General features: G+C 38.9%; 1 protein-coding gene across 1 annotated transcript in view; it reads right to left on the bottom strand.

Annotated features, from left to right (window-relative positions):
* Positions 1–12,268: 12,268 nt before the first annotated feature.
* The window catches only part of LOC111237663 (paralemmin-1-like), a 37,157-nt gene continuing 24,028 nt past the window's right edge, over positions 12,269–25,397 (bottom strand). The window contains exons 4-8 of the mRNA XM_022766843.1: positions 20,988–21,115; positions 20,272–20,338; positions 19,075–19,108; positions 18,353–18,406; positions 12,269–17,259 (exon numbers count right to left, since the gene is read on the bottom strand). Of these exons, the coding sequence (XP_022622564.1) occupies positions 16,244–17,259; positions 18,353–18,406; positions 19,075–19,108; positions 20,272–20,338; positions 20,988–21,115 (1,299 nt within the window). The 3' untranslated portion in view covers positions 12,269–16,243. The remainder of the gene's footprint in view (positions 17,260–18,352; positions 18,407–19,074; positions 19,109–20,271; positions 20,339–20,987; positions 21,116–25,397) is intronic.

The raw sequence follows: 25,397 nt of genomic DNA, 5'->3' as shown, positions 1-25,397 counted from the left end.
TGTTTATGAATTCAGCTTTTCCACATATTGGAGAAAAACAAAAGACAAAAAAATACTGATTGCTCAAACTGTCAGGTGCATTACATCAGGGATATATCTGCAAAATGACAACACAGAAACAGATCATAAATAGACATTCTACCAAAATAAATCCCAGCATGCCATGCTGTATTGCCAGTTTATTATCCAAGGGTCATGATGTTTAGATGAATGTAAGGGATCTGAAAATATCCAGCCTCTACAAAGCACCCAGTGACATTGTTTTTGTCATCAAAAGGGTGACATCAATCAAAAGCGCCAAAATCCCTTTTTTCTTCCACTGTTGTCTCCTCGATCTAAGCTGCTGCTGCTGCTGCTGCTGCTGCTGCTGCTGCCGAAGGTTGGATCTCAGGTTGTTCTGGACAAAGCTCTTTAGTGGGATCCATCACAACAGGTTCAGGCAGCTGATAACACTTCAGCTGAGCCCTAAACTCCTCCATCTCCTTCTGCTCCACCTCCCTCCTCCTGCTCAGCAGGTACAAGTCCGTAGATAGCCTCCTCGTTGACTTCACATTCCACCGCATCACCGCACAGTCTGGACAGGATGTGTAGAGGAAAGACCCCATGAGCTCAAAGCGATTCCCCACATCAAAGGAGAAGCTGCTACCTTGCATTGAAATGTTGTAGTGCAGGTACTGGCACTGATCACCAAAGCGGTTGACTTGAGTGTAAGAGATGGTGGAAGCTTCACTGGAGTTGGAGAAGTACATAGTGATGCTGTCTCTTAGTCTCAGGGCCTCCACAGATGCCAGATGGTCGAGACTGCCTGCAACTAAAGCCCATTTACCCTCGAAATGACGAGGTTCTTGCTGATTCAAAGGATGGACCAATTCTTCACAGACCATAGGAGCCGAACGGCTCACGGACATCAAGCACAGAAGAGTGACGGCACACACTGCAAACATGTCTCTGTATGTTGAGATTTTCTGTGCTGATATTGAGTCTTTGCCCTTCAATCAGTTTTCTCAGTTATAATTTCTCTCTGGTCTTGGTGCACCTGCCCAGTTTTATAGGAGAAATTACATGAAGACATTCCACTATTGCAACACAGGACAGGTCCATCATCCCTTATCTCACTGTGGATTCCATTGTTGTGCAATGAAAGAAAGTTTGGTCATTGGTTGTTGTTATGTGGCAGTTCTCTCCTTCCTGTTCCTGTTGATGTTGTTGTGGGTTATTTATTTAAATATTTTATGGGAATAAATAGTGCTCTTATTGGAATAATATCAAACTGGTAATCTCCAACCTTGCCTTGGCTTAAAGTTATCAGACACAGAAATCAACAATGCATACACTAGTTATTGTAATCATTCATAATCAAGACAAATTTTTTTTTTTCAAATTTAGCAAATGTAGCAATAAAAAAGAGCACATACAGTCCAGACCACAAGCAGTTGTAGAGTCACACATTTTTTATTCTTCAGGCTCTGTGCTCTTCAGCACATTCAATTTGAAATAAAATAATTGGTGCTACATTAAAATGCCAAGTCTGCCAATCTTTGAGTAGGGTTACGTCAATATTGAAAGAACTGTGTGTGAAATATCGACCTTTTAATACACAATACCCTAATTGCATGGTTTCAAAGTAAGTGGACACTGAGCTACTAAATGTTTCTTGGGCAGCCGTGTGTTTTGTTTCAATTGTAGTTAATTCGCAAAAGAGCTAACACATGTCTCAGACCTGACTGACAGTTACCTTTTAGATTTGGTTGTTGGAGTTATATGAGGAGAAAAGAGGTGACCACGCAACTGCAAAAGATAATAATGGCACTCAATAAAAAGTAAAAATCCATCAGAGAGATATCAAAGAGTTATGGTTTCCCAAAATCAATAGTTCTGCACAGGAAAGCTCCAACCGGGTAGACCAATGAGCAAGAGTTTTGTGGATGAGCGGAAAATAACTCACATGATGAAGATGGTACAGTTCGTGAAAGCATGCAGAAAGAAAACAGTACAGTACACTGATGAAACAAGAATCAACCTATATCAAAATGACGGAAGGAACAGCTCATGACCCAAATCCACCACCTCATCTGCCAAACATGGTGGTGGTTCTGTTATGGCTCGGGCTTGTATGGCTGCCAATGGAGCTGGCACACTGGCATTTATGGATAATTTCACTGCTGAGGAAGCAGCAGGATGAATGCAGAGGTATACAGGAGCAGTCTGTGCGCTCGGATTCAACCAAATGCATCAAAACTCATTGGACGACATTTCGTCATTCAGCTGGTCAGCGATCCAAAACATACAGTGAAAGCAAACAGAGAGCTTTTCAGAGTGAAGAGGTGGAATATGCTCAGACTGACATCACCTGGTGTCAGTTCAACTGGTCATGCATTACACCTGTACACCTCTCTGGACTGTACATGTCACTCTAAGCAATGAGCTGGGTTTCTGTTAATAACATGAGATGAGATGAAGACTTTGGAGAGGAATTCATTAAAGATCTGTGCATAAACATTTAAAACACTTTATTAAAAACTGAAAAAATATTGATGAGGGTGGATGTGTGTAATCACGTGTAAACATTTACTGCAAGTGGATGAAGGAATGTACCAGAGGGAGAGGAAATCTGTGTGATTATATCACTGTATGCTTTCATGTTGTCCTTTGTGAAGTAAACTGTGATGTTGTATTGCTTCGATTACATGTTTTAATATATGTAGCTGGAGCTAGTATTCGGTTAGCATAGGCTAGCATGAAGACTGGAAACAGGGAAACAGCCTGCCAGATATGAAATAGTCTGGCACATGATCCCAAGTGAAATGGTGAATTGTTGTTTTGTACAGATCAAACAGGCTATTTCTTTAAGATATTAAACAATAATATAGTAGCAAACAACTATTTTCTATGTAAAGAGTTTCTCTGGTCTCATAGAGTTTGAATTGCCGTGTGTAACTGAAAATGATGCTGCTTAAGAAGCATGTCTGGGTTTATAGTTAACCTGCACTTTCATAATACTGAAATCACCAGAGAGCAGAGTCCGTTTTCCACCTGTGGATTCTATGATTGTGAAATAAGCACTTGGACTCCTTATTTGTTTGGAGGTTTATTTGTTTTTCTTAGTCACTTTGTTCAGTCAACTAATGTCACATTGCACAAAGATGATCCACCAACTATTTTTGTGTTTTTCTTTTATTTGGTCTGTGAGTGAAACGTAAAACCAAAGTGTGTGATTGTAATATAAACAGCCAACTTTATGAATGTTGCTAAATTCTTCATAATATACATTATATTAAAAAAAGGGTACAAAAATAGATAACAAATATACAAAATCACCATCACCCTGTCAAGGCTGTTTCATCAGAATAATACAGACTTCATCAGTTGTCATTTATAATCTGGTGCTCAAGTAATACATAAAATACATGGCAAAGCATGGTCGTAAGATCTAAGTCTGCCAACTGACAGCTGTATGTCATCACTGTGTTGTAAGCAAACTTGGATTGTGAAAAGATAAATATTCAAAAAACCTTTGGCAGGTACATTTAGCAGAATATTGATTTGTTTTGCTAAAAGTTGCATCTTAATGTTATTGAGTGAATAACTTTAATAGAGACTGTCCTGGTTTATGAGGAAGAAATGGCAGAATTACAGAAAATACAAATAATGACTCTAAAAAACTAAATTAGAATATTTCCAAATCCAACTAAACATGCACTAATTTATTATTAATTTAAAGAAATAAATTTTAAGGTATTGGTGTAATTTCAAACTGAAACTTAATAAAGCACACATTTTTAATTAAGTAAACTTATTTCTTTATCATTAAACGGTGGCATGCCATGTTCACACTTGTGGTCTGAGGTGACATGAATCTTTAATCACATATAGTTTCAATCATGTTTCCATTCAGGTTTCACATTTTCTCTAGGTAGTGAAAAAAATCTGACACCATATCTAAAACATGAATAAGAAGAATCAGTGACTGAGAAAATATGTTTTATTATTTGCTAAAAAATTTATTGGGTTCCAATAAACATATTTCTTACATTTATATATAAAATATATATATAAAAGCACCAAATCCAGTCAAGTTTGGACAGCGTCTGAAGGCCAATTTAAAGACAGCATACTTTATTAACAAGTTATTCACACCACTGACTTTGCAAAACAATACTAAGGATCAGCACAATTCAGGAAGCACCCACTCACAGTGACCATATAGTACATCGTCAGAGTGTCTTAAGCCTTTTATCCCTCTGTTTCCTCCTCCCTTCTGGAGACCTGGTCTGGACAGAGCTCCTTGGTAGGATCCATCACAGCCGGTGGAAGCATGTTCAGACACCCTGCCTGAGCGCTGAACTCCTCGATCTCCTTCTGCTCCACCTCCCTCCTCCTGCTGAACAGATACATACGCAGCGGCTTCTTTGACTCGTCATCGAAGCGCATCACCAAACAGTCTGGACAGGACGTGTAGAGGAAGGTCACAGTGATGTTGTGCTGATGGAAGCTGTAGCCGCTGCCTTCTAGTGTGATATTGGATTGCAGATGTTGACAGCTGTCGTTAAAGTTGAAGTTGCGTGTGAAGGAGGTTATGGGGGTTTCACTGGCATTGGGATAGTTAATGGTGGCACTGTCTCTGGTCTTGAATTTCTCCAGGTGTGCAGTATCACTCATACCGCCTGCAACTAAGGCCCATCTTCCCGCCAAATGAAGAGGATCCAGTTGATCCAAAGGCCGGGCCACGTCTTCACAGGCCAGAGGAGCTGAATGGCTCACAGACACCAAGCAGAGGAGAGCAACGGCACACACAGCAAACATCTTCCTGTTTGTTAAAATACTGTATGCTGTCTATTGTATAATCTACAAGGAATATTTATATCAACTCTCAGTCATGAGGTAGTGTTTGACTGAAATTAGACTCACAAAGACGCCTGCCCGGTTTTATAGTTGTTTTAGGGAACCTCAAGTTTCACAATACTGCCAATGCCAAAGAGCAGAGTCCCATGTTCCAGCTGTGGATTTAGTGATTGTGAAATGAGTACTGGGAATGGTTAATATTAACACAGTTTAACTCTCTTTTATACTTAATCATTATCCAGATCAACATTTTATGGTAAAGTTCAGTGTTTGTTGCTGGAATAATTGTATAAAATGCAACAACACATGCTGTCAACTGAGTTGCACACATTTTTTTTTTAATTTACCCAGGGCTGATAATTGACATAGTAAAACAAAGTGCTTTTACTTAGTAGCCTTGGAATGAAAGTCAAATACAACAAAATTAATTTTCTCATAGTATTTTAGGGAGTTTATGAAAACATCGAAGCCGGATCTCATCTACTCTGTGCATACTGTTGACTGTATCTTGCTGTCAACCTGCACAAACAATGACATGCAAGTATGGAGCAAAATTGTGTCAACATACAAATAGACATATAGATAAAACTGTTGAATATATATTTAAATACTGTGTGAATTGACAAGTTTGTGCGTACAAATCTGTTTAGTTATTAAAATGATTAAAATTGCTTCAGATTAAATGATGGTAAATGAAGCTATAGGTAGCCTGAAGCCTGGTGAAAACCTCACACTGTTGGCAGCAAATTTTGTGTTCATGTAGGAGCCTGTTGCTTAACATAAAAAGCTGATATGGAAAATGTCTATACAAATATGTTTGAAAAACGGAGCTTCCAAAACCATCCAGTCATCATCATTGCAGTAATTAAGTTAAATTAATTGGGTTTTTAAAAATAGCAAATTTTATAATTCATGCCGTGCCATGTTGTAAGACATGCTTTTTTTAACACAATGTACCATGCACATACTGCATATGTTCAGTGCTGTGTCCAGTAAAGTTTGAACCCCCTCTCAAAAGGTTGCACTGTAAATATAAAGTTAATTCTAGTTACACATTAGTTATGCAATGATTTCAAAACGATTTCATAACCGCTATCATAAGACATATCACAATTTATCAAAACTGTGTGTCAAGTTATCTTCTCGTTGTATTTCAGTCTTTCTTTCCCTCCGTTTTCTCTTCAGTTTGAGCTGCTGGATCACTGGTGGTGGTCTGTTCTGGACAAAGCTCCTTGCTAGGATCCATCACAACAGGCGGAGGCATGTTCAGACACTCCACCTGAGCTTTGAACTCATCGATCTCCTTCTGCTCCAGCTGTCTCCTCCTGCTGAACAGGTAAAAATGCTGCCGCTTCCCTGATTCTACATCAAAGCTCAGCAATATGCAGTCATGGCAGGACGTGCGGATGAAGGTCGTGTTGACGGCGCCATTGTCAAAGGTGAAGCTGCTGCCTTCCAGGGAGATGTTGTAGGATGCATAGTGGCACTTGTTGTCTAGAAGCATGCTGCGTCTGAAGTTGGTGTTGGCTGTACTGGCGTTGCTGGAGAAGCTGGCGGTGGCGCTGTCTCTTCGTCTTAATCGATCGATGAGTGTTAGGTTGCTCAGACTCCCTCCAACTAAAACTCGTCTGCCCTCTAAATGATTGAGATCGAGATGACCCAAAGGCTGGAGCAAGTTCTCACAGGCCAGAGGAGCTGAATGGCTCAGAGACACCGAGCAGAGGAGAACGATGAGCCACACACCAAACATGACTCTATACTTTGAAATCATAATCTGCTCCGTACTGTATTGTTTTCAGGCTGTTGCTGGAATAGTTATATCACGTCTCTTATAGCGGCACTGACATTTCTAAAAAAAAAAAAACGGTTGATTTCTGAGTTTTATAGTCGTTTCAGAAACCTTCATTTTCACAATACTGAAAATACCAGAGAGCAAAGTCTCCTTTTCACCTGTGGTTTTTGTGATTGTGAAATGAATGAGTGTTTTGAGTAATGTGACTTTTGATTATTTACACTGGAGGTTCACTTGTTGGCTCTTATATCTGTGGTAACCTTGTTTGTTACTTTTCGGAATTGGATTGAAGTTCTCAAAATATCAATATTTGTACTGGAAAACTGTTAGTTTAATAAAATGCAGACTTAAACTACTGTCAACTACTGTTGACTGATTTTAAGGATCAGAGCTCTATGCACATAATTATGTCTTAAGATTCATTTATCATTAATATATTAGAAGAAAACAAGCACAAATAAGTGTGATCTGTGAATAAAGATTGCACATTGCAAACTTATCCTTTTTAGTCTTGACAATTTAGTTTAGTGAAGTGTCAAATAAAGACCAAAATACAAACACAATAAAATCCCTTATCCTCTCACCATATTGACAATACTATAACTTGTAAACTTACACAAATTATGGTTTATTTAACAGTTAGAAAGAAATTTATATTTTGAAGTTATTTGTAGAGTCAGGAAAATTAAGTGTGTTCATTGTCTGAAGACCTGAGCAGGGTCAACTGACACTTATGTCTGATTGGCTAGATGAAGACTCTGGTGCCACTGGTGGCAGCCAGTAGATGGTTTGCTAAGGCTGTCCCTGAACAGCAATTGTTCAAAGCACGTCAAATTTGGGATTTCTCCATTGCTTTGTAACTTTGTGCACAGAGCCATGCTCAGTGTCTGAGGAGAAGAGAGAGCAATAGAGAGCAATGTGTGAAGAGATAGGGGCACGACACACAACGAAGGCCTCCAGCCAAATCCAACAATGAAAAGTGAACTGATGTAAACTGCACAGTATAAAATCAGTTTTCTCAACAGCACCTGTTGTTTGTGCTAGATGTTAGCTCAGTAATTGGATGTTTCTTGTCAAAATGCACCTTGGGAGTTGCAGTTAACTTCTCCCCCCATTTTTCTTTATGTACACAGGCTTGATAAGAGCCGTATTTTTTAATGAGTTGTTGATATTTTATGGGCGAGTTTCTGGCTGATCTAAGCTTTGGAAGTGATCCAACTGAAAGACATTGTGTATAGGAAAAATGATTGGAACTTATATCTCCTCTCACTACAGCTCTATTGGAGAATGTGGTGCCTTCTAGTTTACACTCAGGTATAAAAAGGCCCACTTTCACTAGTGCCAGAATTGCAAGGTTTGTTTTAAAGTTGAGGCCTGTCAGCTCTGTTTTAGTTTGTTCCTCAACAGTTGTCCCCGGGTTTTCCTAAAATTACTCTGTCACCTGCTCATCAGCTGCCTGCTCATCTGCCCTTCATTCCTCTAAACAGACTTCTAGTATAGCCTATACAGTATACAGGTCCACCAGTCTTCCCCTTTGCCAGATTGTGTTCCCCATAGACATAGCATTCAGTCTTGTTTTACCTGTTTGTTTGCCTGCTCATGATCCTGTCTAGTTTTTCTTTTTCTGAACCAATACAGAGTAAATTTGCTTTTTACTTTAACTCTTTTTCCCCTTTGTGCCGCTTTTCATTCCACACCTTTACCAGATTTCCTATAAGTTCAGTGCAATCAACGTGGAAATAGATTTTCTGTCAACTCTGCCTGACAAATGAGTAAATGTAAAAGTAAATGTCAGTGAATGAGTTAAAACTTTTGAGGGATGAATAAGCTCAGTGGTTAACATAATACATCAGGTGAAATTACACTGGATATGATATGACACAGAAAATTAATCAAATCAAGTCTTTCAGAGTTCTTTGATATCAGCGTGTTAATGTTGTGCATGAATGTTCAGAAAAGCAGAACAGAAAAAGGCAGTTTAATGTTTCCACAAAACACCCACTGACACTGATGTTCAATTTATCAACACTTTGAAGATAATTGTCTTTTTACGGCCTCGGTTCTTTTGTCCCTTTGTTCTCTTGTCAGTTTGATGTCGTCCCCTCTGGACAAAGCTCCTTGGTAGGGTCCATCGCAACAGGTGCAGGCATATTCAGACACTCCATCTGAGCTCTGAACTCCTCCATCTCCTCCAGATTCACATCCCTCTGAACAGGTAAGAATGCTGGTGCTTCCCTGACTGCAAATTCATACACATCAGCAGGTAGTCATGACAGGACGTGTGGACGAAGTTTGCAGAGAGGTTGCTTTGAGGTGTCCCATCGTAGGTGAAGCTGCTGCCTTCCAGGGAGATGTTGTTGGAATTAAACGTGTGCTTGTTATCTAAACGGAGGCTGCAAGTGTAGGAAATGGTGCTGTCACTGGTGTTGCTAGAGAAGTTTAAAATGACATTGTCTCTTCGTTTGAATCGCTCCAGGTTTGGCAGATGGCTCAGACTGCCTGCAACTAAAACATTCCATCCAAATGATGAAGGTCGAGTTCCTCACAGGCCAGAGGAGCTGAATGGCTCACAGACGCCAAGGAGAGGAGAGCGATGACACACACAGCAGAAAACATTTTGTATTGTTTGAAGGCGGTCGCCGGGGAGAATGTGGCCAGTGAAGAGGTCTGTATGGTTTTTATTAGTTGTTTCAGAAGCCCCCAGTTTCACATTACAGAAAATACCAGAGAGCAGGGTCACCTTTTCACCTGTGGATTCTATGATTGTGAAATGAAATAATATTTCGAGTACTGTCTGTGACTATTAATTGTTTATAGTAGAGGTTTTCTTGCTCTCTTACCTGTGGTAACATTGTGTAAAGTTAAAATTTGTTATGGAAAACCAGTAGCTGAATACATAGCAGATATTAACAGTAATGGATCCATAAAACACATACTGTATATCTACATACTAATAATGTATAAACTGATGCATTGTACCTGCACAACATTACTCTCTGCTGCACTGTGTGCCCAATGATTAGTTGGATCAGAAACCTCCAGTTTTTTAACACTGCCAGTGCTTGATGCCAAAGGGCAAAGTCCCTTCTCTACCTGTCAGTTCTGTGATTGTGAAATGACTTTTGAAATTTATTTATTTTAAAAACCTTAACAAAGTCTGATTTAACTATAGATTAAAGATGTGCACATAATTTGAAATTCTGGTTACTGATAATCACAACATATATTAATAAGAATAAGATCTGTCTACTAATATTTTATCAGGGTGTATTTGTGAATTCAGACATAAACACATAAAACAAATGATTTACAAATATTTATAAAGACAGATAGAAGACAAGATCTCTTCAGCTAGACAGGGGCTGCCGGTCAGTTTTCTTGCTCGCCTTTTTTGTTCTGAATGAATAATATCCAGCTATGAATAAAGCCAGTGTCTTTGGGACAACATATGAGGGCTGTTCCTGCTTACAGCAAACCGCTGCTCTCGCTGCTGTCAGACCTGAGGACAGTGGTGGAAGAAACTTTCAAATCCTTTATTTATGTAAGGTACTGCAATGAAAAAATTGTCTATTACAAGTAAAAGACTTTCTTTCAAAATCCTGTTCAGTGCTTGTTCTGCAGAAAAAAATCTGTTAATACTGATGAATTAATGTATAAGAAGCATTTACTGTTGCACAATAGCTGCTTAAGGTGGAACTAGTTTTAACCACTTTATATACACTTAACTAGTTTAGTCCAGTGGTTCCTAAATTAGGGGTCGGCCCCCTCCATGGAGTCACATGATAAATCTGAGGGGTTGTGAGATTATTAATTTTGCAGGAAAAGAAATAAGCAAAGTCCTACACAAATTTGCATTCATTTTTTAAAACCTAATCTTAAATATCAGATAATTTGACCTTTCTGAGCACTGAGCAGTTATTAAAATAAAACCTTCTTAAAAGTTTAGACTGGAAATGTTGCTTTGGTGGAACTGCTAATAACTCTGAGACATCTGAAATGTGACAAGGGGTCACAACCACTCACCGCTTTTTCATTAAGGGTCACAAGTCAAATAGGTTTGGAACAACTGGTTCAATCTTTTGTGAACTCTTAATCTGAAATGTAACTAGTAAGATAAATGTATGTTTATATTGTTTTAATGTCAATTTCCCAAGACAACAGGAAGGCTGTGATGCATTCAAAACATTTAATGTTTTATAAAATGATTCATTTCTTTCTGATGAAATGAAATTGGAAAGAAACTGGTATGAATCAATGTTTATTCACACAATGTGAACAGATGACATGTACCAAAGTCTGTTAAGCCTTGTTTTCTTCTGTTCCAGCTTGTTCTGGACAAAGCTCCTTGGTAGGATCCATCACAACAGGTGCAGGCATGTTCAGACACTCCACCTGAGCTCTGAACTCCTCCATCTCCTTCGGCTTCACCTCTCTCCTCCTGCTGAACAGGTAGAAGTCCACCGACTTAAAATTTTGGGACTTCACGTCCAAGCTCAGCACTGCACAGTCTGGACAGGATGTTTGGAAGAAGGTCCCAGTGAAGTTATAGTTCCTCGTTTGTAAGCTCATGATGTGGCCTTCAAATGTGATGTCGAGCAAGTCGTAGTCGCATTTGTCACCAACACGATTGACCTGGGTGTATGTGGAGTTGTTGAAATCAATGGTTACACTGTCCCTTCCTTTCAGGGCGGCCGCATCTGCAGAATCATTCAGACTGCCTGCAACTAAAGTCCATCTTCCCTCCAAATGAAGAGGATCCAGTTGCTCCGAAGGCCGCACCAAGTTTTCACAGGCCAGAGGAGCTGAATGGCTCACAGACACCAAGCAGAGAACCGTGGCAAATACAGCAAACATGTCTCTGAATGTCTGTTGTCTTGTTACGATATTCACTTCTTGCTTGCCTGGTGGAGTCCCACTGACAGTGTTTCAGGTAAAGAGGTTTTCTGATTTTATACTTGGTTCAAAACCTTCAGTTTCGCAATATCTCTCCTATCCAAATGTGGATTTTGTGATTACGAAATGAAATAACATTTTAAGTAATGGGCTACTTGTTGTTTACACTGGTGCTCTTCAACCTGTGATCATGATGTAGGTTCATGGTTAGTCACATATTGTCACAGTCAAAAACAAACAAACAAAGAAACAAAAAAAATAAATACATTTACATTTGTCCTTGTTCTGTAAATATTTCGTGTTTTTACTGGAATACTGGTTCATGAGACGGCAGATTGTGACAGTAACTGGTCTGTGAAAATGAGGTGTTTATACTTAATTTTTTTATGGTATTTTAGATAATTTGTTGTTAAGGTGAAGTGACTTAATCAAATTCATTTTTCATCTTTTTATCCCCTACAATCTTTCATTTGGTGACATCTGAGCCCTATCACGTTTCCCCTTCATCCTGCACTGTCTTCAAGGGAAGGGTGGTGTTGAGGGACACAATAGAGCCAAAGTTTAGAGACAACATACGTGCTAAAGTTACTAGAATAAAAATCTGGTGAGTGCCACTGTTATGACTTCAAATACAATTCAGACTGCTCAAAAGTGATCACACGGGTTTTTTTTTTTAATTGTTACTATATTAGGTTATCTTGATTACCAGGAACCGGCAGGAAAGACAAGACTCAAAACATCTCATGTTTCAGTATCAACATAGATTTTATTCACACTGAACAGATATCATGTACCACAGTCTAATCCTTTGTTCTGTTCTCCCTCTGAGCTGCTGCAGTGGCCTGATCTGGACAAAGCTCCTTGGTATGATCCATCACAGAATGTTTAGGCATGTTCAGACACTCCACCTGAGAGCCGAACTCCTCCAACTCCTTCTGGTCCACCTCCCTCCTTTTGCTGAAGAGGTACAACTCCATTGACTTATATGTTGGTGTGTCCACGTTGAAGCTCAAAACCACACAATCTACACAGGACGTTTCATATATGGTCCCATTGAAGGTCGCTGACTGTCCAACCTTAAAGTTATAGTTGTGGCCTTCTATCAAGACGTTCGCAGAAAAATATCGGCACTGGCCATCAAAAAGATTGGCTTGGGTGTATGTTGAGTTGTAAAAATCGATTCTTACGCTGTCACTTAATTCAATAGGACTTCGACTTTCGATGATTTTCAAACTGCCTGCAACTAAAGCCCAAGTTCCCTCTAACTGAGGAGGATCCAGGTTTCGCATAGGCTGGACCAAGTCTTTGCAGGCCAGAGGAGCCGAATGGCTCACACACACCAAGCAGAGGAGAGCGATGGCACACACAGCAAACATCTCCCTGTTTCTTGAAACCATATGACTGAATATGTAGACTCAGATGCACTGCAGGGTCTGTCGCAAAGTGGTACCGGTATAGAGACTCTTCTGGTTTTATAGTTTCATCAGAGGAGCCCAATGTCACAACATTGAGAGAGAGCAGTTCTTAGTATTGATTTCACATTTCATTTGATTAGAAAGTTCCAGTTTCGCAATATGTGACACAGTTTTTGCAATGTTGAAACAGCAAAGGACAATTTCTGGGAATGAGCAGTTTTTATTGGAATAATTTATGGATTTTGGAATTAAACCAGTGTTTATCTCCAGCTTTTGCCAACAGTCAAAGAACCAGTGTCACTGTTGCAACCGTACACACAATCTTCTCCTTTAGATTCATGTGCTTGTAATTAGACACACTTTAGAAACCTACAGATAAAAAGTTAAACTGGTAGTCAGTTTAGATATGGTTTTGTATTTCTCTGCTGGGTTGATTATTGAATAGGTATGACCTTTATGATTGTTTCTGGCAGCTTTTTGCAGAAATGCTATATTCAGCTGATATGCACGTAACAGTTTTGAAAAAGTCTTTAATTACTGATAGTTGAAATATTAAATACAGAATATTTGTACAAATCTGTCATCTGCAAGCACTGTAAAAGCTGTCAAATCTGCATTCTCATAGTCTGTTAGAAATTGTAATTGAAATAAATTGTAATTGAAATAAAGAATTTAAAACACTCATTTACTTTAGTAGCAGCTTTATTAATGAAGAACTTGCACCAAGGAAAGTATCAGTGATTTTCAAAACCTACTCATAAGACAAAAACTACTAAACCTAGATATTGAGCTCAAGTTCTCTAAAGTATGAAGATTACCTGTACACCCAGTGACATGTTTCATATTTAGTGGGGAGATGGGTGATAGTGGATAGTTCATTTAAGATAAATAAACTGAGTGGCGGCTCTGCACAGAACACTGTAATACGCAACTATACATCTGATCATCTTCCTTTTACAGGAGCAGTTTGATGACTATCCACCTCCTCTGAGAGTTACTGGCTTCGCATGTGATGATTCTCTGAAATCCCATTGTTGTTGCACATGACCCCCTGGGAGTTCTCAGCTCAGCAGGACTTATTTTCACAGTTACAGGACACAAATGCTGCATCCCATTCCCCAAGGATGGTGAGAGGACTGTGCTGTTAGCCATGGAACTAGCAAAGGAGGTGATAGAGACACTGCTTGGACCTCAGGCAGCTCTGACAAGCTCCATATACTTGCATAAGTGGAGCATTTTTGAGACATACATTCCTCCAGATCCTGCTCTGTCTGCACAATATCTCATGGATCCTTGTTAATTCCCTTCTTTCCCTCAGGTAGAAAATTTACCACAATTAAAGCGTTATGTGCATAAATCCGCACAAATACTGCTGTAATGTATACATGTGGTTCACTTTTGAAAGCTTTGACACAGCTTGTTCTGAACAGTTTGTGCAGAGTACACATGCTGTCAGTTTTATGTGTGGAACACTGATCATTTCATTCACTAAATCTTCAGCTTAGATTGTTGAAGAACAACACTGCTCTGTCTCATTGTGGTGTCTTACATGCTCCGTGTAGATAATAAACCATGAAGAACTTTGGTTCTTCAGCTCTGAGTACGTGGTAACCAGTGAGGGTTAGAAGCAGGTGCTTTATATTAAGTGAGTTCCATTTAAATTATATTTTATTTATTTATTTTATTACATAAAACTGAATTGAAATTTGGTACCTTATAAAGGATTTATAAATTGTTTATAATTAGGTTATTAATTTGGTTGTTCACACTTTATAAATCAGAAACAAATTATTATAGGACCCAAGTCATAACAGTTTTCATACATGGATGCAGGTACACTATTTGGCACGATCAAGTTAATGCTTAATAATTAATCTTACTAATGACTTACTACCATTTCTAACTGGTAAAAGGGAGTCTTATTGTGAAGTGTAGAACACATCATCATTTATTAATAAGTTACTATAAGGCTCCCTTTTGCCAGTTATAAATACTAGTAAGTCATTAGTAAGATTAATGAGTAGTAAACAGCATTAACTTAATCTTGCCAAATAGTGAGTCTTCATCAATGTATGGAAACTGTTATAACTTGTTTATTTATTACTGTTTATTTATGATTTATAAAGTGTTAACAACTGAAATTTTACCCTGGAGACTAAACTTGAGATAGATCTTCTGTTAGGCTCTCATACCCCTGGACTAAGAAAGAAATAGCATTACTAAACAAATGGTTAAACATTAACCAGTGTGTTTCTTTTGCATGAAGCAATGTTGTGGTTTTGGGAAAGATCCACTGTTTGAGAAACACAAATGCTAGATGAACATCCAGTACAGCATTGTATAACAAACATCAGTTTAATCATTAAACCATTAACTAAACCATTAAACCATCAATCAATTCAAAACTGACATCTCAGACACTCTCAATTCCACATGCTCTCTGTATACAGTATATACAACCGTGGACAGAGCTGTGGCAGCTCTGGACACCCTATTCAAAAGCTTTTGGTAAAAATAAAAAAATTCATACTTTCAGGTATTTTAAAATAATGTCTCTTTTAAAACTGACAGTGGCTCACAAAATATTCAGTGTTACACGCTGTTGCTTATAAACTTGACCATTTCATTCTATCATTCTGTATATTGTCAGAACTTGTATCACAAAGTGAATAAAAATGTTCAGGTCCTATACTTGGATTAAAATATATCTAATAAAAGATCACAATCAATACAAGAATTCAGAATTAAAAGTCATTAAATTAGAACAATATCTTCTCTGAACCTCTCCAGATGAATAATACCAGATGAGTTATACATGTAGATACAACAATTTAAAATGATACATTTTAAGTCTGTTTTTTTTTTTTTTTTTTTGTTTATCTGCATCTAAATCGTGCGTATTATAATCCTATATATCTTGGCTGGCTCGTCTGCCAACCAAGATTAAATCACACGCAAACTCTGTGATAGGGTAATTTAAAAGTGTAGCAAACTCCTCAAGGCACTTAAACACAGACAAGTCCAGGCCATACCTTCCCTCTCTTCATGTTGGACAAAGCGTACTTCCTCTGAAGGCTCAAGAGTGAGATGAAGAAGACTCAAGACAAATATGTGGAATGTTGGCAGAGGGTAGTGGAGGGAAGGGAAGTCGGTTGTGGACATGCTGATACAGACAAGGGTGGATGCATAAAATAAAGAGAAGGGGGTAGGAGTGTGTTATGAATTGAACAGCAGAGACAGAGACTGAGGGATACAGCCAGACTGAAGAGGGAGAGAGGAAATTAGTGTACAGAGAGGGCATTTACATGACAGAGCAGCACTTGCACTTGGATGAATCAGGCGGGGGGCCTGATCCCCCGTTATCCCTGGTTGGGCTTTGTGTCTCTGTGTTGGCTGGGCTGTTAGCTGCTGCTGGCTCTGCTTGAGTGTTGAGGGCTTTGGCCTGTGACAGAAGGGGTTCCTGCTCCCCCGGCCCTGCCTCTGTCCTCTGGTTCTCCTGTGAATCAGCCAGGGGCACCTCCTGAAACTGGCCAGGCACAGTGACAAGATCTTGGGTTTTCAATGCTCTCTCAGCTCCCTCTGGTGATGTTGCAGCCTCACCCTCAGCCTTGGGCGCGACAGTGGAGGGTTGTGCCTCAGAGTAGACTGGCAGTGAAGCCACTGTAGTGCCCTCTAGAGCGGTGGCTGGGGACTGCAGTTGCACAGATGTAGGATCTTCCGATTGTTTGCCCTGTTCGTCAGCTTTTGTCTCTTCATCTCCGTTTTCGTTTGTCTTAATGTCACCCTCCACATCTCCATCTCCAGTTGCTGGTTGTGCCTCCGCAGTGGATTCAGTTGCCTCACTCTTCTCTGGTTGTGTGAAAGTTTCTTGAGCTGCTTCTGTTTTTATCACCTCCTCCTCAGCCTCCACTTCCTCTTTGCCTGCTTCTTGATTTGGCAGAGGGGTTTCCCCTGACTGCATGTTCTCCTGCTGATCATCCTGGGGTGTAAGATCCTCAGGTACATCGTCCCCTTCATCTGTGATGATCACACGTTCTGCTCGTATCACCAGACTTCCTTCTTCCTCCTCCTTCTTATCAGTGTTGACATCTGGAACATGACCAAGCTCTGCTTCAGAAACACCAAGGTTGAACCCAGGTTCCAACTTCATGCTAACAACACCTTCAGTAGCACAGATGGGCCCGTTGGTGGTGGACTGAATATTTGGCTGTGAAGCCTCGTGATTGGCTTCTACGTCTCCTCCACCATTGGTTAAGAAAACAGCAGTTTCTTCCAATTGTGGGCTTTTGTTTGTCTTCACTTCATCTTCAGTTGTTTCTGAAGAAAAAAACATGTAATAAATATTACTCAGTACAAAAAGAAATATCTGTGCAATTGCATTAATTAGAATAGAGATATTCATACATTTAAAAGATGTTGAGTGAATGTGCAATCAATGTACCACACTCTTATTAACAGATCTTAGCTTTCATTTTGGTTGGTGTACAAGCACCTTTACTTGATTGTTGATGTCAGTGATATGTCAGTGCTCAGTACAGCTAATTTATGTATTGTAATGCTGTTCAAACAAAAAGGTTCTGCCATCTATGAATCTCAACGAATTACATGTAAAACTCTTTTATTCTCAATTCTGGTCTGATATAAAATGCAGAAGCTGATAAAGGACAACACTGTTTTAGCCACAGGCCATAAACTGTGTAGCAATGAATGAATGAAGGCTTCTGTTTGTTAGAGGAGAACATGACCACTGGTATTTAATGTACCATGGTGAGAAAAGACAAGCTGCAAAACACAAAAGTAAGACAGAGAAATGTAAAATATATATATATAAATCATTTTTAAGCTAAATCATAGGAAAAAGAAGTTGGTGAAATAGTTAAAGACACAAGAGGTTAAGGCTCTGTAACGATTAGAATAATGCAATTACTTCAGATTCTGCAGTCTGGACAAGAAAGTTATATACCCTGGATGATTTAAACTCAAATGGATGGCTCAATTTCATTTTCAGAACTTGCTTGTCTCCTTTAACAGCTTGAGCAGCATCCTCACTGACATGTCTATGTTCCTGCTGCCCTCTAAAAATGCATGTTGTGCACTTGAGTTTTCATTAGCATAAATATATATGCAAAACCTTATTCAACATGTGTAAATATTCATCACCGCATGTATGAACTTTTGTGAAGTATAGGTATGCCCTTGACACGCCTTCCTTTATCATGCAAATTGCAGTATATACGATGCATACAGACGAATAAATCTATAGGGGATTGCATGGTTTTTAAGGGTGTGGCATAAGATGGCTATTAGCTAAGAATTAACAATAGGAAGACTGTAGAGGAAATAAAATGTTGACATCACAAACATGTGCACGGTGTGTGTGTTATGACATGATTTGGCTCTCTATACACACCTGATGCCGACACATTATTTTCTCCGTTGCGCACAACATCATCTTGGGCCATTTCTGAGGAAGAAATAATTTGCATTTACGGCAACATCTGTGGATAAAACTCATTTTCAGAGTGTTTTAAGAAGAAATCATCAATTGCTACAGTCAACACCGAAGACAATGCAGCTTAATCAACACACCTGGGTGTCTTTGAATAGTATCCATAAACAAAATCCTAAATAAGAAGTGTTGTTTTTTTGTTTTTTTATAGATAGTGTCCATTACAAGCTTGTTTCACTAAAAGCAAGCAGAGCTAAATGGGAAGGAGTCCAAACATTAAAGAAATTATATCTAATGAATATGAGCTGATGTAATTAAGTAGGAGTGGAATTAGAAGGGCAGCTGTTGACTAACAGGTGGCTGCAGCCAGAAAAGCTGTACGTCTGCACACAGTAGTTTTAACGTGACATGTCACGTATTGGACAGAATACAATGTGGGTGAAAGAGGCAGACTGGATGGAAGCAATGCTTTCCTCTGCACTCGGTTACATACTGTGGATGTTTGAGCTTGTCAAATTTCCTGAAAATACTAATGTTAACTCACAGTTCACTTCTACAGTGTGACATTTGCATCACTTTATCACTTTCTGTGGTAAAAAGCTAATGGAAATACAATTTTCTAAAAAGCCCACTGCAATTCTTTTCAATTATCTGTACCACAACATTTATCTAATTCCACTTACCTGCTCCTGCCTCTGTCACTTTCGGTGCCTCCTGCTGGGTAAAAGAGAAAGGAAAGGAATTACTCTTTGTGTTGTGTTGCCTGAACCTCTGGTGCATTTTAAAGTGAATGTAAAAACAGAAGACAACATATGAAGTGCAAATACTGGAACATCACACAAGCTTTGAGGGAACAGACACAATCCACAAAGCTGTATTGCTATGAAATACTTCTCCCCTGTTGTCTAAACAAGTTTCTATCCTACATTTTTAACAGAACCAGAAAAGCACAGATTAATGTGTCCACTATGGACACATTAATCTGTGCTTTTTTGGTTATGATGATTTTAGCTGAGAAAGGGTCAATTATTTTTGCCTGGTCACAAGGGGGAGTGATTGAGCTGGAAAGCCCGACCTAAGTTGACCCCTTTTAACACCAACACAGTTTGATGTTAAATGTACTTAACTGCATTGAAGCTACATTGATAAACATGATGTACAGTAAGTGGGTGTTTATGCTGTCATTAAAATTAAATGCTGACTCAGAACCTCAACACACATCACACTCTTTCATCAGAGAGCATTACTAAAAAAAAGTGATTTAAAAAATCTTCATGTGCATGTTTGATTTTCCAGATATTGGCTCTCACTCACTTTCAGTCTCCTCAGTCATTCACACATCATACATTCAAAGTCTTCTCCATTACAGCCAGCATGGCTAATCGCCTGTAACAGCTATTAAATAAGGAACCCTCTGTTTATGCCTTCAGTTGAACTCCAAAAGCCAAGATTATGATGGATATATGATAACTTCAAAAAAACCTTAGCAAAAAGACCCTGCACACAGCAGAACAGGAGGGACAACTCTTTTGTTTCATTGTAAAGACCTTCAGTGAGGTGAAGTAAACATACTTGCCCTTGGCTTGAGGTAAAACAATAATTCCAGAGTGGATCAAGTGCTGAATTGTTTATGTAACAGGGCTGCTTACATTCATACACTTCCTGCTTTTGAACAAGAGGTGCTACATCAAAAGGTACATTAAGAGAAGAAATGCATTATTCATGGAAAAAAGCCAAAGACAGAAGTTGTGGGAAATTGACTGGCTAATGGAAGATGATGGAGCAAGCTTGTTTAACACATATTCCAGCCCCCTTTGTGTCCACAGAGTGAGTGAGTGGGTGAGTGTGTGTGTGTGTGTGTGTCTGCAAAAGTTCCTTACCACTTGGCCATCCTCCATCTGTTCGTTCTCCTTCTCTTCTGCCAACCACTGACTCTCTGACTCCAACCTAAGATGGACAGTTATGTAGAACCTCACACACATAACACATAAAATCTGTAATGCACTTTTAGTTTGCAATGCTTTTAAATGTCCACATTTGTTGCTTAAATATGATTCTAGCCTTACTTTATGATCTCGATCTAAGTAACACTACTGTAGGCAATTGATTTTTCTAAAACAGTATGTTCAAGTTTCCCCAGAGTCCCCCATGTACAGTGAGCACAAGGAGTCTTGTTGGAAGGCGAGGCAGTGGACCTGTGGACCAATAATAAGATTGGGATCTGGGAGTGTAGTCTTCAGGGACTTGACAACATTGTCCACTGCAATAAAGGAAATCCTAATCCTGTCTGGCAAGTGGGCAGCGTGGATCACCCTCTCACTCTCTGCCCCCGAGTTCAATACTGACAGAATTAAAACTCAACTTTGCCAAACATACATAATGTACGACAACAGCAAAAATGACAAGAAAACAAAAATAGAAGAGGGGGATGCCAGAGATATCAATTACACATGAAATTTCAACTGCAAAAATGTGACAGTTCTCTCGTGCTGTCTGCTTTGCTAACTGTTTCAGATAGTCACAAACTGTCTGACAGTGTTTTAGCTCTAATTTGCACTCGCACACATACACACGACCTCACACACTGTGGCTGTACTTGTCAATGTGCTTTTCTGTCTCCTGGGCCTGGGAGCCCCACAGAGGGGAGCGAGGGTTCTGGGCATCCGGGGAGGCTGGGGACAAGGGAGCTCCTTCCATCAACCACTGGTCCCTTAGTGACTTCCTCTAGAGTGAGAAAGAGGAGGTGAGGAAGAGAGAGAGAAGAGAGTGAGTCCATTTTCAGTAGTATTGTATTGTGGTAGTATGATTATGATGATATACACCTACAACACATCATTAGCATTACAACAACTTCTTACTTCTTACTCATCTGTGACGTATACAGATATAGATATACAGTATCTGTGATCTGTATCAGCCTGCTGACTTATTGGTCAGACTCTACTTACAAATCAGAAAAAAAGCAATACAGTAAACAATATCAGACCAACGGCATTATAACACTGAATTAGTAACTAAACGTATAACTGTCAAATTATTTCAATATGTCTTAAAGATGCCAGAGAAACAAGATTTATACTATTGATCAAATATAGTAAAAGTTCATAAGAGAAATAAAATGCAACCCAACAGCAGTAGCCCAACAGAAAACTAACAGTAACCCACAATGCTGAATTGGCAAAGGACAAGTAATAGCTAATAGCTAGTAGGTATGACTAGCTTGGTTAGCAGTTAGCTAATCAGACAAACTGGCTTAACATCAACAATTACACACACCTGTCACAAAATAGCTGTAATTCCATGGAGTACCTAAAGATAGTGGTCCGAGAAGGGTATTTTGAGAGAAGATATAGGATCAGTATTGGTAGATGAAGCTAACAATGTCAGTGTAACTCCAACTGGCGTGGTGTTGTTGCTAATACTGGTTGCTACTAGCAACAGAATGTTCAACTGAAACTAACTGCTGGTGGCAGAAAGGTGAGAGAATGACTGAAATCACTTCTGATGTGCGCCCTAGTAAAAATACTGATATGGATATATTGGCCGATATATACAAACACACAAAAAAGATATGCAATGAAAGCAAGATATTTTACAGTTTAACAATGAACTTTATTGTCCAAAATGACATCAGTGAACTGAAACTGTAAACTTCACTGGGAATTAAATAACTATGAAAATAAATAACTATAAATAAAAAACATAAGAACATAAATATATATATATATATATATAACTTGAATGAAAACAAAGGATCAAATAAAATATACATAGAATGCTGCCTATATAACTTGACTTGACCTGAGCATTTCCACTGCATTATTGCTTCTTAATAAAAGTATTAATATCAGCGCATATTGGAGAATATATGCACCGATACCGATATATTTGTGATAGGCCAAACTCGGCTCTAGCTGAATGTGTTAAATATATGCGCTATGCTGCTAAACTAAAATGCCCACAGTAAAATGAAAACAGTAGTGTCCATACAATGGACAATACCACTGTGTCCAAAGTTCGTACAACATACTAACTATGTAGTATGCACTATACTAATCCTTATAGTACTGTTTTTACAGCTAGTCGCCTTTACAACAAATCAACATACATAACTGTTTGAATCAAACCACCACACAAATGCCATTGCCAATTAAACCAAAGCCAAAGCCACTCAAATTTAATTCCAAAAGTTATTGTTTGAGGTGTCCTGGAGCTGGTTCACCAACATCCACAATGAGTCCAGCTGTGAGCAGGTCCTCCATTTCCTTTGTATAGTACTATGCAAAAGGTTTAATGCACCTTAGATTCTTATGCATCAACCAATAAGAATCTAAACCATCAGGGAAACGTCTGATTGGTCCCAAATTCATTCAGTAGTCATCAATAACCATCTTCAGCGACAAGAGGAACAAGTAGTCCTGCAACAGATGGTCTGACCCCCACAGAGCCATGATCTCCAACATCATGGAGTCAGTCTGCATGCCAAGTCTCTGGAAAAACTGTGCAGAGATGTGGATGCTACATACTGATTTGAGTATGTTTCTTTTCCGTTTACTGCAATTTGTGTGAAGTTAATTGATAAACAAAAAACTATTCATGGCATTATATTTGAAAGCATCCTCACTTTACTTTTAGTGCCTAAAACCTTTGCACAGCACTGTGGGAAAAGCATGTACATCAAAAACATGCTCAAAAATCAAATTCTGGTATGCATACTGACTGTTTTGAGTATTTTCAATTTTGTCAATTTTCCAGCATGAACACAAAACCTGCTTGGAATTAGTATGTAGTCTGGAATTGGGACACAGCTTGACTCAAAAGTGCTACTACTCTCACAGAGATTAATAAATGAGTGAACAAGGTGGGTGATTTTGGGAAACAGCCAAAGCAAAAGAGTGCGCCTGAAGAGAGAGGAGAACTAAAATGTATAAAGCAGTGACATGGACAGAGAGAGAAAATGAGATGGGGAAAGTCAAGTGAAATGTGGTTATTTGAGGGAGGTGCAGGTGACAAAAAAGGGGAGACAAATAAAGAAAACACCTGAGTCCATGTCAGCAGTCTTTATTTCAGCCATCCAACAGAGAGAATGTTGGCATGAATTAACAGCATGTGTGGGCACTTTTTGTTCTTGTCTTAGTCCTACACCTCTCTCCAGGAAATAGACATGACCCAGTGAATGAATGGTGCCTGAGGCTGCTTACCATTCCCTCCTGACAGAACACCAAACCAAGTGCTGTCAGGTTTTACAAAAGGAAGAGCACAATTCTCTGTACTTTGTAGAGCTGACTACTCTCTGAACATCATCTTCTAAACAGACTGTTACAAGACACACAACATCACAAGATTCCTTGAAGTCTAATACTGATTTAAACATGTCCAATTTTTTTACAGCTTTGTTGTTTTCTACCTTACCTTGCATTCACATAGACCTTTATCAGTGTTCCAGATCCCCACTGGAGTTCAACACAAACCCTTTACAGGCTCTATGTATGTATTTGTACACAGGATCTGACAATGACAGACAGATCCATCACAGGTGTATACACTGCATGTGTTTTCATTGCAAACCTGACAGTCCATCATAAACGACTTCCGATTTCATATTGTTTCATAGATTTCACAAATTATATGGGTTCATTTCACCTGCGCTAATTAGTGCCATCATTAAGGAGTGAATTTTTAACAAACAAAAGGTGGAAAAATAACTTTTTTCGAAAATGTAATTATTGGTTATTTACTTTTAGTCTGATGAATTCTGAGCTGCACAAATAAGCACAGTGCGTTCAGTACAATGACATGAAATCTTCACCTTTTCAAAGCATTAGCAGCTCTTTTCCCAGGGCATTGTAAAGTATATTTTATGCAAACACATTCAAGGAAAAAGTTGGAAGCTTAGTACTTTCAATGTCAACTGAAGTCGCCAAACAAACTTGGTAACATACTTGTGCACAATCAGATTGAGAACCCTGATGATCAATGTCACATGGAAATTATGATGATAGTGGTTACACTGCCATCAGTCAGGCTCATCAAACTAAGCCTGAATTTTATTCACTCCACAAATGTATTTGAGTTTGATATTTATTGTAAAACGACTTCATATACAAATTCCATTGGCTGTCTGGTTGTCAGAAATGAATGGAAACTCTTTAGGTGGAAGTACAATGTAGATTTTAAACACACCACTGAGATAGTTGTAAGCAGGAAACTACTTAAGAGTTTCCTGCTTACAAGAAGGAGAAGCATTATTCATGCAAACATATAATAAACCAGTTGTGTTCCCCTGTACGTCAGCACTAATAACAGTGGCTGCAGGGTGACTTAGTTTGACAGCTGTGTTGCAACCAGTTGACCTTGGTTCAAATGCTTGTTTCAGCAAGCATGTGTGCCACTAAAGTGCCCTTGAGCCAGACAGTGAACTCTTGCCAGCTCTGGGAATGCTGGTTTGTTGCTGTCTCTGGCAAGCAGAAGAAACGTTTAGTAAATCTAATATAGTTAAATAGACAGAGAGGGTTTAGAGTTATCATTTTATGTCATAATTATGTGGATATGCATTAATCGTCATATATTGCAATTATTTTGACAGATAATGTGATTGTGATATGCGTCACATTTTTGGTCGGAATGGAAATTTTTGCACTTAATTTCCACTGAAAAAAAAAAAAAATCAAAATACATCAAATATATCAAAATGATGGGGATGTGATTTGATGTCTTTACCAAACAAGCATGTTCCCTTACGCCTGGAGAATATGATTTCTAGGCCCGAGGGATCTCTGTAGCACCCTGTTGGTTCATTGCTTCATTTATAATGGTATGTTCTGACACATTTTGCCTCCTGTAATTTGGAAATTGAACTTGGCCATACTTCTTCCATACTTGGATTTCGATAATATTTCAATTAACTGTTCAGCACCAATACAAAGCACTCACAGCAGCTACAAAAGCCACGTGATGTTTGCAAGCTTTTCACTTACTCTTGAGGTGAAAGCATCTGAAAACCCAT

This window comes from Seriola dumerili, unplaced genomic scaffold (genome assembly GCF_002260705.1).
Source record: "Seriola dumerili isolate Sdu_G_001 unplaced genomic scaffold, Sdu_1.0 BDQW01001087.1, whole genome shotgun sequence".
In the NCBI taxonomy this organism is placed as follows: domain Eukaryota; kingdom Metazoa; phylum Chordata; class Actinopteri; order Carangiformes; family Carangidae; genus Seriola; species Seriola dumerili.
This window is presented reverse-complemented; position numbering and strand designations above follow the sequence as displayed.